The sequence below is a fragment of the Vitis riparia genome, chromosome 9 (assembly GCF_004353265.1).
Source record: "Vitis riparia cultivar Riparia Gloire de Montpellier isolate 1030 chromosome 9, EGFV_Vit.rip_1.0, whole genome shotgun sequence".
Lineage (NCBI taxonomy): Eukaryota > Viridiplantae > Streptophyta > Magnoliopsida > Vitales > Vitaceae > Vitis > Vitis riparia.
In genome coordinates, this window is record NC_048439.1 from 5,456,057 (window position 1) to 5,469,516 (window position 13,460).

General features: G+C 28.8%; 1 protein-coding gene across 1 annotated transcript; it reads right to left on the reverse strand.

The window, feature by feature from the left end:
- Positions 1-275: 275 nt before the first annotated feature.
- On the reverse strand, positions 276-5,505 carry LOC117922077 (plastidic ATP/ADP-transporter-like). The gene is made up of 5 exons (XM_034840085.1): positions 4,343-5,505; positions 2,155-2,409; positions 1,575-1,718; positions 1,150-1,497; positions 276-923 (listed from the first exon to the last, which is right to left on the reverse strand). The coding sequence occupies exons 1-5, from the start codon at positions 5,096-5,098 to the stop codon at positions 561-563; spliced, it is 1,866 nt and encodes a 621-aa protein (XP_034695976.1). The 5' UTR covers positions 5,099-5,505; the 3' UTR covers positions 276-560.
- Positions 5,506-13,460: the final 7,955 nt, after the last annotated feature.

A 13,460-nucleotide genomic window follows, 5' to 3' on the forward strand; every position in this document is an offset into this window, starting at 1 on the left:
TCTTTTATTTTTAATCATTCTACATGTTTATATAATTATTTTTTAAAATAACCTAAAAAAAAATAAAACAATTAAAAATATTCTTTAAAAGTACCATATTTTTGTGTTTTTTTTTTTCTAGAAAACAAAAAACTTATTCTTAAAAACATTTACCAAACAGAGCCTTAATCTTGCCCAACCAACTGTCCAACTAACAACCAAGTTAACATACCAATAAGCCTAACTAATAACAATAACGAGAGCATGAGAGTAATCTTGGGGCAAAGCATGTCCACTACATTCTCCAAAAGAACCTTTCACCATAAAATAAATAAATAAATGAAGTTAAACAAGGGAGGGAAATATAAATCCAATGCAGTTCTATAAACTTGCAACAGAAAGTAAAGGTGATAACATCTATGGGAAAAAGCCCCAAGGGCTCTTCAAAACGTACCCAGTAGCATGCTAGCTTTGGTTTTCATTATTCTATGGCAGACTAAAAACACTAAAACCAACAAAAGATCTATGATGCTCCTCATCTTCTACTTCTTCCTCATCATTCAATAATGGAAGAAAAATTACTAGATGTTGCGAGGAGTTGTCTCTGATGAACTGCTTGACGAGTCGCCCCCTGCAGGATTTAGAGCTGGATCACTTGCAAGAGAACCATTTCCAGATTCATCTTGAGCTACAACTGGGATCTTGACAGTTGCTATTTCCATCTCCTTCTCGAGCTCTTCCTCCCGACGCAGTGCTGTAAACTGGGTATCAAGAGACTTTGCTGCTGCTAACCAGGCAACAACGATCACCATGAGTATCCCTCCAAGGTAAGGAGTTGAATTCGCTAGTGACCCAAAGGTTAAGATCATGAACTGCTGAATCAAAGCACCTCCAGACTTCCCCAACGGATTGCAAACAACATCAATGGCTGCCTTCCCTTTAACCTAAGTTAAGCATTTAATGGGCAAAGTGAGTGAAATATGGACTTTGCAAGGAAATTCAATATCAAGGTATTAAATTTTAAGAATCTTTCAGAATTTTAATAGTCTCAAATTTCAAGCCGGTGCAAAGTTCCAAAGAACTATTCAATTATAGTATATGTATGAAGTTCAAAACTTAAAGCAGAGTTAAGATTTAGAATCCCAAAAACAGTGGAAACAGAATCCAAACCTTGGTGTCCTCGTCCAAAGGAATATAGGCCATTTCTTTGCAGGGATCAAATAAACTGTACTTGGCACTCTTGCTGAAAATATTTTGCATGGCACCAACATATACTGCTGCAAGAAGAGGAGTGAATCCAAACTTTGCAAGAGCAGGTGCAAAGGGGTCCCCAAACAAAACCAGAGAAAAGAAGCCAACTCCTGTGAGGAGGAGGACTGTGGGTGTGATCTTCGCTGCAGCTCCCCATCCGTATTTGTTAAATATCCATTGACTTAGCAGCATCATTGTGAAAGTTGCTATTCCAGTGGCAGTTGAGAAGTCACCCATAAAGGATGAGTATTCATTCGGGCTAGGAAACTACATTTCAGGAGAGAAAGAGAGATTAATTAACAGATCAAAAGGACAAGAAACAATAGAACCTGAATTCAGCTTACCTGAGCTTTGAGCTTTGATTTCCATGTAACCTCCACAAGGTTGATGCTGATGCCATATGCAACCACCAAAGTGGCAAGATCCCTGATGTATCTGGAAGACACTAAGAACTTTAAACTCTCCATTGTCCCCAACCTGACCTTCTCCTGCGACAGGAATTAATATTACATTAGTAGTAGCAATACTATTTTAGAACTCTGAGATAAACCACAATGCACCCATAATAGTATTTGGGATAATAAAGATAAGAGAGTTTCTCTAAAGTTTATATATAGTTTACTGCAAGAGAAGGATCCATGCAGCATAACCCCTTCACAAAAATAATTAAAAATAAATAAATAACTGTCCTATTTCCAAACCTTTGACCAATGAACCAACCAACCCTCCAATGAAAAGTCAGCTTTATCAAAGGTAGCTATGCTCTTTTCAATAGAAGTATTTTGGCACTCTAGTTAACATGAAGTGCCATGTTTACCAGAAGTAAGAAGAGGGAAAAAAAAAAGGAAAGAATGGTTTACAAAGTAATTCTTGCAATGTATCACCACTCTGGGTAGTAAAGCTCAGGATAGTGGAAAGGATTACCTTCTTCTTCTTGCTACGGGTCGGAAGAGGAACAGACTTATTCACCCACCAATAAATGAAACAGATTGCGAGCCCCATCAGCACCACAATGCTCATCATTCCTTTCAGGGAGATGGCCCAACCATCTACTCCAGGACCCAAATTTTGTCTCAGATTAGAGAAGTACTTCACTGTTCGGCCTGAGAAAATAAGGGCAACATTGGCTCCAAGTCCAAACAGAGGGTAGAATCTTTTAGCTTCCTCAATGGTAGTTATCTGACAGGAAAAACAAACAATAACAATAAATGGTAGCTCCACCACTACTATTCAGATGGAAATAAGATACTGAGAAAATTGAGACAGAAGTTTACAAAAAATCAAGATTCTAAAGAATCCATATACTTGTAGAACAACACCAAAGATAAAGGATTGCAGCCTCAACAAATATAGCAGATCTACTTAGCCAAAAAAAAATATAAGCATAGCATATCTTACACGCATGGCCAAGAGCCAAATTTCCTTTTGTTTTACTCCGCCTATAAAAGCAGTTTTTAGAAGTCAATATACTATATCCATTAAATGTTGAACAACCAGACATGTTCGATATATGCCAGATCATAATCCCCATTTTTATGCTTTTTGCAATGGCATGCAGTGCACCTAGTATGTCTCTGATTCCAGAGTCTTTCCATTCCCATGGCTATAGAACATTTTAATCCCATGGAGATCAACACATCAGAAATCCATGTCACTTCCAACACAACAAATCAACACCCATGTCTTTTCCAGTTGCATAGCCAGGACACAGCTCATGCCCAGTAAAGCATCTCTATGCTTCATAGCTCAGACATGGGACATCAATACATTCCCCCAGGAATCAAATATCCACCATCTATTTATGAGAAAGCAAAGGAAAAGAAAAGGAGCTTTGGAACCTTTCAACAACCACTACAGTCGAAGAAGTTTCAAGATTCCTATTTTTCTTTCTTTCTCTTGTTTCTTCCTTAGCCATGGAACAGAAAGTGAATATTCGGATCATACATTTCGAACATTGAAATTTTCATTTCAAAGGTCTAATGGTGAAACGTTTACACACTTGAAAACTAAGAAAATAACAGATTAGCAAGAACTATAATTTAAACTAAATCAAAGAAATCTGTGGTATACATGATACAGGTATCATAAAGGGAAAGAAATTGCCAATATAAAAAGGGAAAAACTGGTAGAACAGAACAAAAGGGTTGACCAAAGCTCTCAAATCCACAACATTATAATTATGATTTGCAACAATAGTTACATCTAAGTGAAAGCTAAAATTGGAGATCTTGATTAATATCACGACACATCAATCAGCAAAAAAATAAAAGATGAAAAAAGTATATAAAGCCACGAACAAAACAATGATCTATGTATCATGTTATAAAGGTATGAAAATTGTTCAACTCTAGTAAAAGATGGCAGAATGTGAAAAACAAAGGGTTCCCAAGTTTCACGTTTACTGTTTTTCCTATCAAAAAAATGACACATCAGCATTTAGCAATTTCTTCCACCGAAATGATGGAACTTGGCCTCTGGATTCGGTTCCCTACCATAGTGTGGCATGTTAGAAGGGGCAAGCTGTCATTCTATGAGCACCTTAAATGATCAAATCCATATATACGAAAAACCATGCAAAAAGAGGGGAACCATTTCAAGACAATAACATACCAATCTACATAAGAAAGGCAAGAAATGGATCAGGTCCTAAAGATAGTGGAATCAAGCCAATCCTACCAATCAAATTCTAGTATCAAGCAAATATCTATTTTAACAGAACAATAACCATGAAAACATATAATTTTCTCAATCCATTATTACACCTTGAATGCCAAAACAGAATTGGGCAATACTCCATTTATGAGCAAAGTTGCAAATGATGAAGACCAAGAATCAACCACAAATGCCAAAATTAAAAGGTAATAGAAATAAAGCATGTATCAGGAAAGACACTAAAATCAGAAAACCATACACTAGAACCAAAATTTTATTTTGAAAAGGAAAAGATTTCCTTAAACCCCATCAAATGATTAATAATATGTGATTATCAGAGAATCAACTAGGAATCTAACGTAAGATATCGATATAGACCAAACAAAACCTGAAGCCAAAATCATTGAACAATCAAGAGAACAGATAAATTAAGATATATTCAATTTAAAAGTATCACCACCTGATTGGCAAAACCCCAAAACAGAACTGAAACCACCACACTTCCCCAAAGCTCAGCCATGACATAGAACAAACAGAAACTCCAGATCCTCAAAATTGCGAGTGGGCCGAGGAACCTCGGACCCAGAGCAGCAAGAAGCTTATCAGCAAGCGCTGTGGGATGGAAAAAATTGCTGAGAGGATAGAGAACAAATCCAAATGCCCCAAAGAAGGCGATAAAGGGGACGATGACGGTATAGAATAGAGCCTGCTTGGACAAAACATTAGCCAATTTTGTGTACAGCAACATGAACCCAATAGCCATAGGCAAGTTCACCCAAGTCTTCAAGAATGGTATAATCTCAGCGCTACTCCCCGGAGCTGTCACAACCAAAACATCCTTTGTATCCCTAAGAATAGTATAGTTGAAAAGGATACAAAAGAACATCAACCCAAGTGGTACGATCTTCTTAAAGGTCGCAGTCTCAATACCCAAGAACTTGGGCTTCTCTGGCTCTGCAAACAACGATTGCCCATCAGCTGCAGCGGCCGCCTCAGCCCTGCAGATAAAGCCTCTATTTTGTCTGCAAAAGTCATGTGGTTTTGCCACAAACCCTTGAAATTTCTGAAACCCATTAAGAGGTAGAGATAACCCACCAAGGGTTTTGGGTTTTTGAACGAAAAGCCTCTGCCTTAGCCCTTGCTGTGAATTGAACACCCTGAATTTCGGGTTTGAGGGCAGAGAGAGCAACCCTTTGGTCTGCAAAACAGCTTCCATGTCTCCCTAATTTCCCTTCAAGAAACCCAAAACTTGGCTTTCAAGAAGAGAACGTGAGGGAGAGACTGAGAAGTAAAATTGAGATAAGATGGCCGGGAGGGGAGAAGATTACTTTCTCAAGAAATGAGCATTGGGTATACAAATATCTTTTTATATCACCCAATGCACCAAACCCTCAACCCCAAAAGGAAAAAATAAATGAAGGAAAAAAATCTAAAGAGAGAGAGCCTCAATTCTCTCTCCACTATCTGGGTTTTGCTCCAAACCACTCTGTATTTGCCCTAACAAAGCCTCGGAACCAGTGGCCGAGATGCCTTAAATCAGTTTTTTCATTCTGTAAAAACAAGAAATTTTTGGACTCACTAATTGAAACAGATGTGTGGTTTGCGAAGTCGTGACAGAAAAAAAGAGAAAAAGTGGAGAAAGAAACGCCACCCGAACACCAAAAAGGTATCTCAATAGGATCTTCTCAGGCGCCCAAAAAAAAGAAAAAAAAAAATAGTGACATGTGAACCAAATTTAAATGCCCAAAATACCCCTGAGATATTTCTTTCTTTGGGAGGTGGGTTGCGGAACACACCACTTTGAAAATTACAGGTCAAAATAGTATTTGAATCCAATTTTGAGAGTTATTTTCTGAGATACGTCAGCAGGATTTTTTTTATAAAAAAAATATTATTAAGATACAATTGTTTAAAAATAAATACAAATATGATACTTTTCATTATTTTTAAAATTTTTACACAAAAATTCTTTTTTTCAAAAGATGAATTCACTTTCGTATTAAACTTGTATCGTCAAAAAACGAGTAAATTACGAGTTTTTTTACGTTAACTCATATTTTCAAAAGATGAATTTAATTCAAAATTTAAAAATACCGTAATTTTTAAATTATTTTTTATCTTACTATTCTTTTTTAAATACACAAGTCTTACATTAGTCACATCATTTATTTTGAAAATTAAAATAAAATTATGATATCTTTTATCATTTTTTTATTTTTGTATTAAAATTGTCCTTTTTAAAAAATGGGTTTGACATAAAATCCTAAACTATAATTTTAAAATTATTTTTGAGCCTGCGAATCCCACCTTTGAAAATTCTAGGTCAAAATAGGAAATCGAAGAATTATGAGCCCACTATTTTCATGGGTCCTTCCTAATTCCCAACATTGGAATTCAAATTGTTTAAAAATAAATACAAATATGATATTTTTCATTATTTTTTAAATTTTTACTTTTTTTCAAGAGATGGATTCACTTTCTTATTAAACTTATCTGGTAAAAAAGCCGAGTAAACTATGAGTTTTTTATATTAAACTTGTATTTTTAAAAGACGAATTTAATTCAAAATTTAAAAGTACAGTAATTTTAAAATTATTTTTTATGTTACGATTTTTTTTTTTTTAAATACACAAGTCTTGCATTAGTCACATGATTTATTTTGAAAATAAAAATAAAATTATGATATTTTTTATCATTTTTTATTTTTATATTAAAATTGTCCTTTTAAAAAATGGGTTTGACATAAAATCCTAAACTATAATTTTAAAATTATTTTTGAGCATGCGAATCCCACCTTTGAAAATTCTAGGTCAAAATAGGAAATCAAAGAAATATGAGCCCACTATTTTCATGGGTCCTTCCTAATTCCCAACATTGGAATTCAATTTTGTCAGTCATTTATTGAGGTAAATCTTATATAAGATTTTTGTAAAAGAAATATATTATTTTTAAGAAGTATTATTAAAGAACATTTATCTAGGAAATAAATACAAAATTACAATAATTTTGATCATTTATTTTATTTTTATTTTAGAATTATTTTTGAGCGGAGGATACATTTGAAAACTAGAGGTCAAAATAGGAAATTGAAGAAGTATGGTCGCCATCCTCATTCCTAGTAGTGAAATTCAATTTGTGAGCTATTGAGCTAAACCTACTTCTCCCTTCCTTGTTAGGTCATTTTTCCACACAAAAAAAAAAAAAAAAAAAAAAAAAAAAAAAAAAAATATATATATATATATATATATATATATATATATATATTATCAAAAAAGTATTGGTTTCTTTTGCGTGTAAATAATTTTTTGTTTATATTTAGGTTATATTTGATTTTAAAAAATTTGATGAAAAATATAAGAAAAAAGAAAGGAAAAGGAAATAAATATATAATAGGTTTAAAATTAATAAATTATTTTTATATGTTTTTTAAATTTATTTTTTTGGATTATATATAAATAATTTTTATTATATTGGATTTGTTTTCTTTAATTTTTTAGTACTTTCTCATAACCAAATATAGTATTAGGTCCTATTTGATAATTATTTTTAAAAATATTTTTTTAAAATAGTTTTTGAAAACAGTTTTTTAAAATTATTATATGATGTTTTATAAGATAAAAATATGTTTGGAATTCTAAAATGTTTTTAACATATTTTTAATATTTTAAAAATAATTTTTTATGTAATATTTTATTTTTTAATTATCTAAATATTTATAAAATTATTTTTTAAAATAATCTTTAGAAAATAAATAAAAATAATTAAAAGATGTTTTTTTTAAATATCTCATTTTTTATTTTTAAAAATAAAAAATGGAAACTAAAAGTATTTTTCTGTGTTTTTGTTTTAGGGAATAGAAAACTATTCTTTGGACAAAAATTTAGGAAAGTAGCAGGGTGCAATGAAATTCAGAAGAAAAAAAAGTGAAATAACGTATTTGAGTTGCTATCCAACAACCCATATTTCCAATTTTCAAAGTCAAAACAAGTTGCTTTATGACTTTGTTATATTTCCTTTTCATGGAAAATTTTAGTAGTAGTGCAAATGGATTTGCTATTTTTCCAAAACAATAACGATACAAACCTACTTGGCAAAATTCAATGAAAACTCGTATTTTCGATTATTAAATAAAAATAATAATAATTAAAAAATCTAATTTTATTTACTCCCCACTTTTCTCTACTAAAAGTGAATTTGGTAATTTAAAGAACAAAAAATGATTTTTTTTAAGTTTTTTTTAAAAAAATAAGGATGTTTGAAAAAATGTTTTTAAAAACAAAAAACTTGTTTGGATAAATTGTTTTTAATTTTTTTTATTTTGTAGAAGTATTGCAAATTCAATTCACATAATATAAATTGAACTTAATTAAGGTGATATTGAAAATGAAAATAGTTTTATAATTTAAATAAATTAAAAAATAATTTTTAGTAAAACATGAATAGTAATATTATAATAAAATCATAAATTATATTATTTTATAAAATAAATATTTTAATATATGTTAGAAACATGAGGATATTAACATCTTCATAAATTTTTTTCATTAAAAATAAATAATAATTTTTAAAATATTTTATTTAAAATGAATAATAAATAAATTTTAATTTTTTTAACATATAATTGAGTCCAATTTTTCATTACATGTATATAATGTTCTAAAATATTTTGATTTAATCTGCAACTAGTTAGATCAATTTTTTATTTAAAATTATTCTTAAAAATTAAAGAATTTAAATTATTAATTATGTCTTATTTAATTTATAATTTATTTACCTAAATTCAAAATATATATATTTATGTGTATAAGAGAAACAATAAGGTCATTATTTATAATATATCAGTTTTTTATCCTTTTTTTAATGATTAGATCTAATTTTTGAGTTCCAAATTATTTTTTGAATTAATTAATAAATTCAATACAAAGTATTACTTTATTTTAAGTACATTTTTAGAGTAAAAAAATCATAAAAATATAATTATGTGTAAAAAAAAATAATAAAGTTATTATGAACCAATCTCTATTTATAAAATTATGGTATTAATTAGTTTATTATTAGTTTATAAAATTATAATTGTCAAATATATATATATATATATATATATATATATATATATATCTATAAGGCAATGTTTGGTTCTCAAAAAATTTGAGAAAAAATGAGGGAAAGAAAATACAGGAAAAAAATGAAATGAAATAAAAGGTGAAGGAAAATAAAAAAAAAATGAGAAAATATACATTTTGGAAAAGAAACATTATCTTTTTTTTTTAGATAGAAAAAGAAAAAATGTAAATCCTGAAAACTAAGATCCTTTTTAGGACAAATATAGTCTATTTCAAGCAAATAATTTAATTTTATAATTGGACTTAATTTTTCAAAGATTTATTATCATTATTCTCAAATTTACGTTTTTTTTACCATACCTTTTTTTCCAAAAAAAAATTCAAACAAAAATGTCTTCCCTTGTTATGTGAATTACTTAATTTTTTTTTTAAAAAAAAAAAAAAAAACAATGGTTATAATGTCTACAATATTGATGTCTCTAATATTGAATGGTATTTTTTTTAGGTGTTGAAAAAACATCACTAATAAGATAATATCACGTATAAAATTTTAAGTTTCATTATTTATATTATAGTATCTGTTATGCAAAAATAAAAAATCTTTTTTTTAATTATCATTATTTTTTTTCTTAAAACCTCTTTCTCAATGTAAATTAAACAAAATTGAAAGTTAAAGAAGAGTTGGCTTGATTTGGTAAGACACACGGTAGCACATTGTCCTAAAGCTACTATCATCTCCCTGCCCTGCGTGCAGTGTTAATGAACAATAGTTCTTCCAAGATACAATCTCAATCGTTGACTCGTAACAATATCTCCTCTATAGACACGTCCACAAAAATATTATAGATAATCTATCCATAATTTTATATTATTCACTTATTCAACGGTCTAAATTTTATGAACATATATAAGAGTTCAGAATTGAACTTCGAAAGGTAGGATTTTTTATTGTAAACTCACACACATCGCACCAAATCATTCACAAATAATCATTAAAAAAAAAAAAAAAAAAAAAAAAGGAGAAAACAACATTTGAAGGTTAAAGTAGTCCTTGTCCTTCAAATGAAAAATACCCATGATTCATTTCATGGTTGGATCCATTTCAAATGACAAGGACCGGAGAAGAAAGGGGAAGAAAATGATACTGACCCCATTTCGAAGAACAAAAAAAAATGGAGTGACAAGTGAGTGAATTGGGATGGGGGCAGGTGGTCTCCACATGGGCATTTAGGAGTCATCTCATGATTTGTTAATGCATAATATAAAGCATTTCCAAGGAGGGAAATATTTAGTCTATTAGTACTCCAGATTTGCACGGCTCTTCACCGGCCCGCTAGTAGCCTGGTTCCAAAACAAGGCACAGAAGTATATGATTCAAGAGGGGACCCCACCCTCATTGCCTTTGCCTTGCCTTGCCTTTCAATTTTGGTAGGCAATGAGCGGTCAATATTCTTACAATATGCTTTCCATGCTTATTAAAATCAAAACAACACGTGTATTATTCCATGTGGCATGTGTTCGCATACCTACCTTCCTTCAAATCATGGCCCAAACACATCAACTTATTCTTAGGTTTGGACCAAATATACCTACTACCACCCAACCTCTCCAACCCTTTTTAGTTAATTTTAGTCGCCTTCCAAATTTTGAATTAATGGGATTTGGTATATTTAATTTAAATTTTAGAAAAAGTAAGTGAAATTAACTCGTGAACATTATTATAAGTAAAAATGAAAATATCGATTTTGATGGATATATTGGTAACTTGATTTTATGGATATATTAGTATATATTTAAAAATATTAATTAATATTTCTCATAAAATATTAATTAAGTAAAAATTATAAAAACTTATGAAAATATTTAAAAACTTCTAAAAAAATATATTAAAAGTAGTAATGTCTATATTATAATTGAAATGCAAATGAATTTATATATAAATTATATAATTTATGACATTTTATAATAATAATAATAGGTGATATTTATGAATTGATTTAAAACCAAAATGATAATTTGTAGAATTTGAAAGTAAATATATATATATTTATATTTAATTCATGCTTTTTTATAATAAATTAAATTGAATTTGAAAATTAATATATTTATTAAAACTTTATTTCAATAGTTTATTTTTTAAAATATATATAAAATTAAAGTGTGAATATAGTTCATATTGTTAATGAATAGTATGTTTTTTAACCAAAAAGATTGAATGAAAATCACGATAAATAGGTGAAATATCAATTGATATGCGAAAATTGCAATAAATGAAAAAATATCCAAAAATGTAGGTTGATAAATATATTTTCTCGTATTTCGTATTGGGATCCACTGACATTGAATATATTGATGATATATTGGAATATTTTAAACTTTGATTATAAGATGAATACAATGTGGAATATGATAAAAAGATTAATCTAATTTTATTGGAATATAATAGAATTTTTAATAAGATGCTTGATACTTTGATTGTAATAAATGTTATTAAAGTAAGAATGGGGATCATCTAATTAATGATTCTTAAAATAAATCCGTAAGAGGTGATATTGAATATTATAAAAGTTTGGTCCATGTTCCTTGAATATGCATTGATTTTTAGATGAAATACAAGTAGGAAAGGTACATAAGAGGGCATAAACAATCCAAATAATGGTTTTTAGGACATAAAATAAATGTATAATATCACAATTAAACATTATTCATTATCACTGTAATTTGACACACACAAACCATTGTACATTGCTAACATCAAGAAATTGAATACTCGAGGAATCTCAAGTAATCAGTCAAGTTACTATAATGGCTAAAGTGGTGATAAATCTCATCAATAAAATGAATTTTATAGACGATTCATCTATTCCTAATCTCCCTAACCTAGTTGGTCAATTAATAAATGTTCAATAATTAGATTTAATTTTGATTAAGTTTTCTTAACCTAAACTTAATTGAGATTGGGTTATAGTAAAAGTTTAAACAACTCAACCGAATTTAATATTTTTATACTATTTATAATTTATATTGTTAGACATAATAATTTTTATTTTATTAAAAAAAAATTACAGTTATATTATATACTTTTTATTTCATTAAAAATGCATAAATTTATTTTTAAATATTGTTATGATCTTAAAATATTATCTTATTTATTATTTAAAGTTTATTATAAATATAAATAAAAAAGATTTTTAAAAAACATTTTGAGTGGTTTTAAATCATACCATCAAATGACTTTGAATGTAATCTCATTATATCTAATATTAACTCGAGTTTAGAAAAATAAAATTGTATTAAACTTGAATTAGATATTTTGAATTAAAGATAAATTTTGGTTGAATTTCGATTGATTGTTTCTTATTTTGAGTTGAATAGGTTAATTTACCGTAACTTTTCATCCCTACCTTTTCTCAATTTTGAAATCTGCAATCACAAGGGTGGGACTTGAGAGGTAATGTGAGTGGTGTAGGGCAAGCAATTGTAATTTAATGAATGCAGATAAGCATTATTGTGAAACACACAACACGTCACAAGATTCATATGCATGACCACCGAAAGGCCAAGTATATTGCTTACAAGTTGTCCAGCTTGTCACATGGCCACCAAGAAACCCAATAAATTTTCAGTCATTTTGCTTGTGTGTCTTATTCATACTTGAAAGATAGGATGATAAATGGGAATATTTTTTTTTTTATATATATCAAGTTGAAATTATTTATTGTGTATATAGTGGGATGGAAAATTTTATTTATTTTATTTTTCTTCCTTCCATCGTCACGTCATCTTTCATCTTACGGGACGGTAAAAAGAATGATAATAACAATATTTGCAGTTAAAAAAAAAAAAGAGAGAAAAAAAAGGTGGTTAAAAACCATAACAACATAAGATTTCTTTTATTAAGAGATATTGATAAGAGATTGTAGTGGATACATTTGAAATTTTTCTTTCTTATTTTGTATTAAAAACATTAAGAGTAGTTGGAAATTATTTTTAAAAATAATTTTATATTCTTAAAAATAAAAATTATTTTCAAAGTTAATAAAAGTTAATACCATGTTTAGTAATTTTCTTTTCATAAAAAAAAAAGTAGATTTTTTAAAACTTATTTAAAAATATTTTTAATTTATTTAAATTGTTTTTAAAGATTTTTTTTTTAAATATATTAAAAATAAATTACTCTATATATATAGTGTTGAATTGTGAAACCTAAATCACTTTTGTTGCGCTTTGATTGAGATGTTGAGGATCGATTGCCCAATTAACTCGCAGGGTTAAGTTCCCCATTGAGGTCGTAGGGTTCGAATTGTCCGAACAACTTGTAACGACTATATATATATATATTATGAAACATTGATTAGTTTTGTTCGCTCCATATGCGAGGTTGAATTGTTAAGTTAATTCGTGGGGTTAAAGGAGATAGCGCCCTTAGAGAAATTTTTTATATAATGATTCACGAGTTTATTCATATTATATATTTTAATCATTTTGTTTTAAGATTTTGTTTTTTCAAATACT

Bases quoted from the DNA above. Each gene is read 5' to 3' on its own strand.
- LOC117922077 (XM_034840085.1), bottom strand. From the start codon at position 5,098: ATGGAAGCTGTTTTGCAGACCAAAGGGTTGCTCTCTCTGCCCTCAAAC. The intron at 2,410-4,342 runs GTGGTGATACTT...TTTTCCTGTCAG, and splicing joins TTTGGGGTTTTGCCAATCAG to ATAACTACCATTGAGGAAGC. The intron at 924-1,149 runs GTTTGGATTCTG...TGCTTAACTTAG, and splicing joins CTTTGGACGAGGACACCAAG to GTTAAAGGGAAGGCAGCCAT.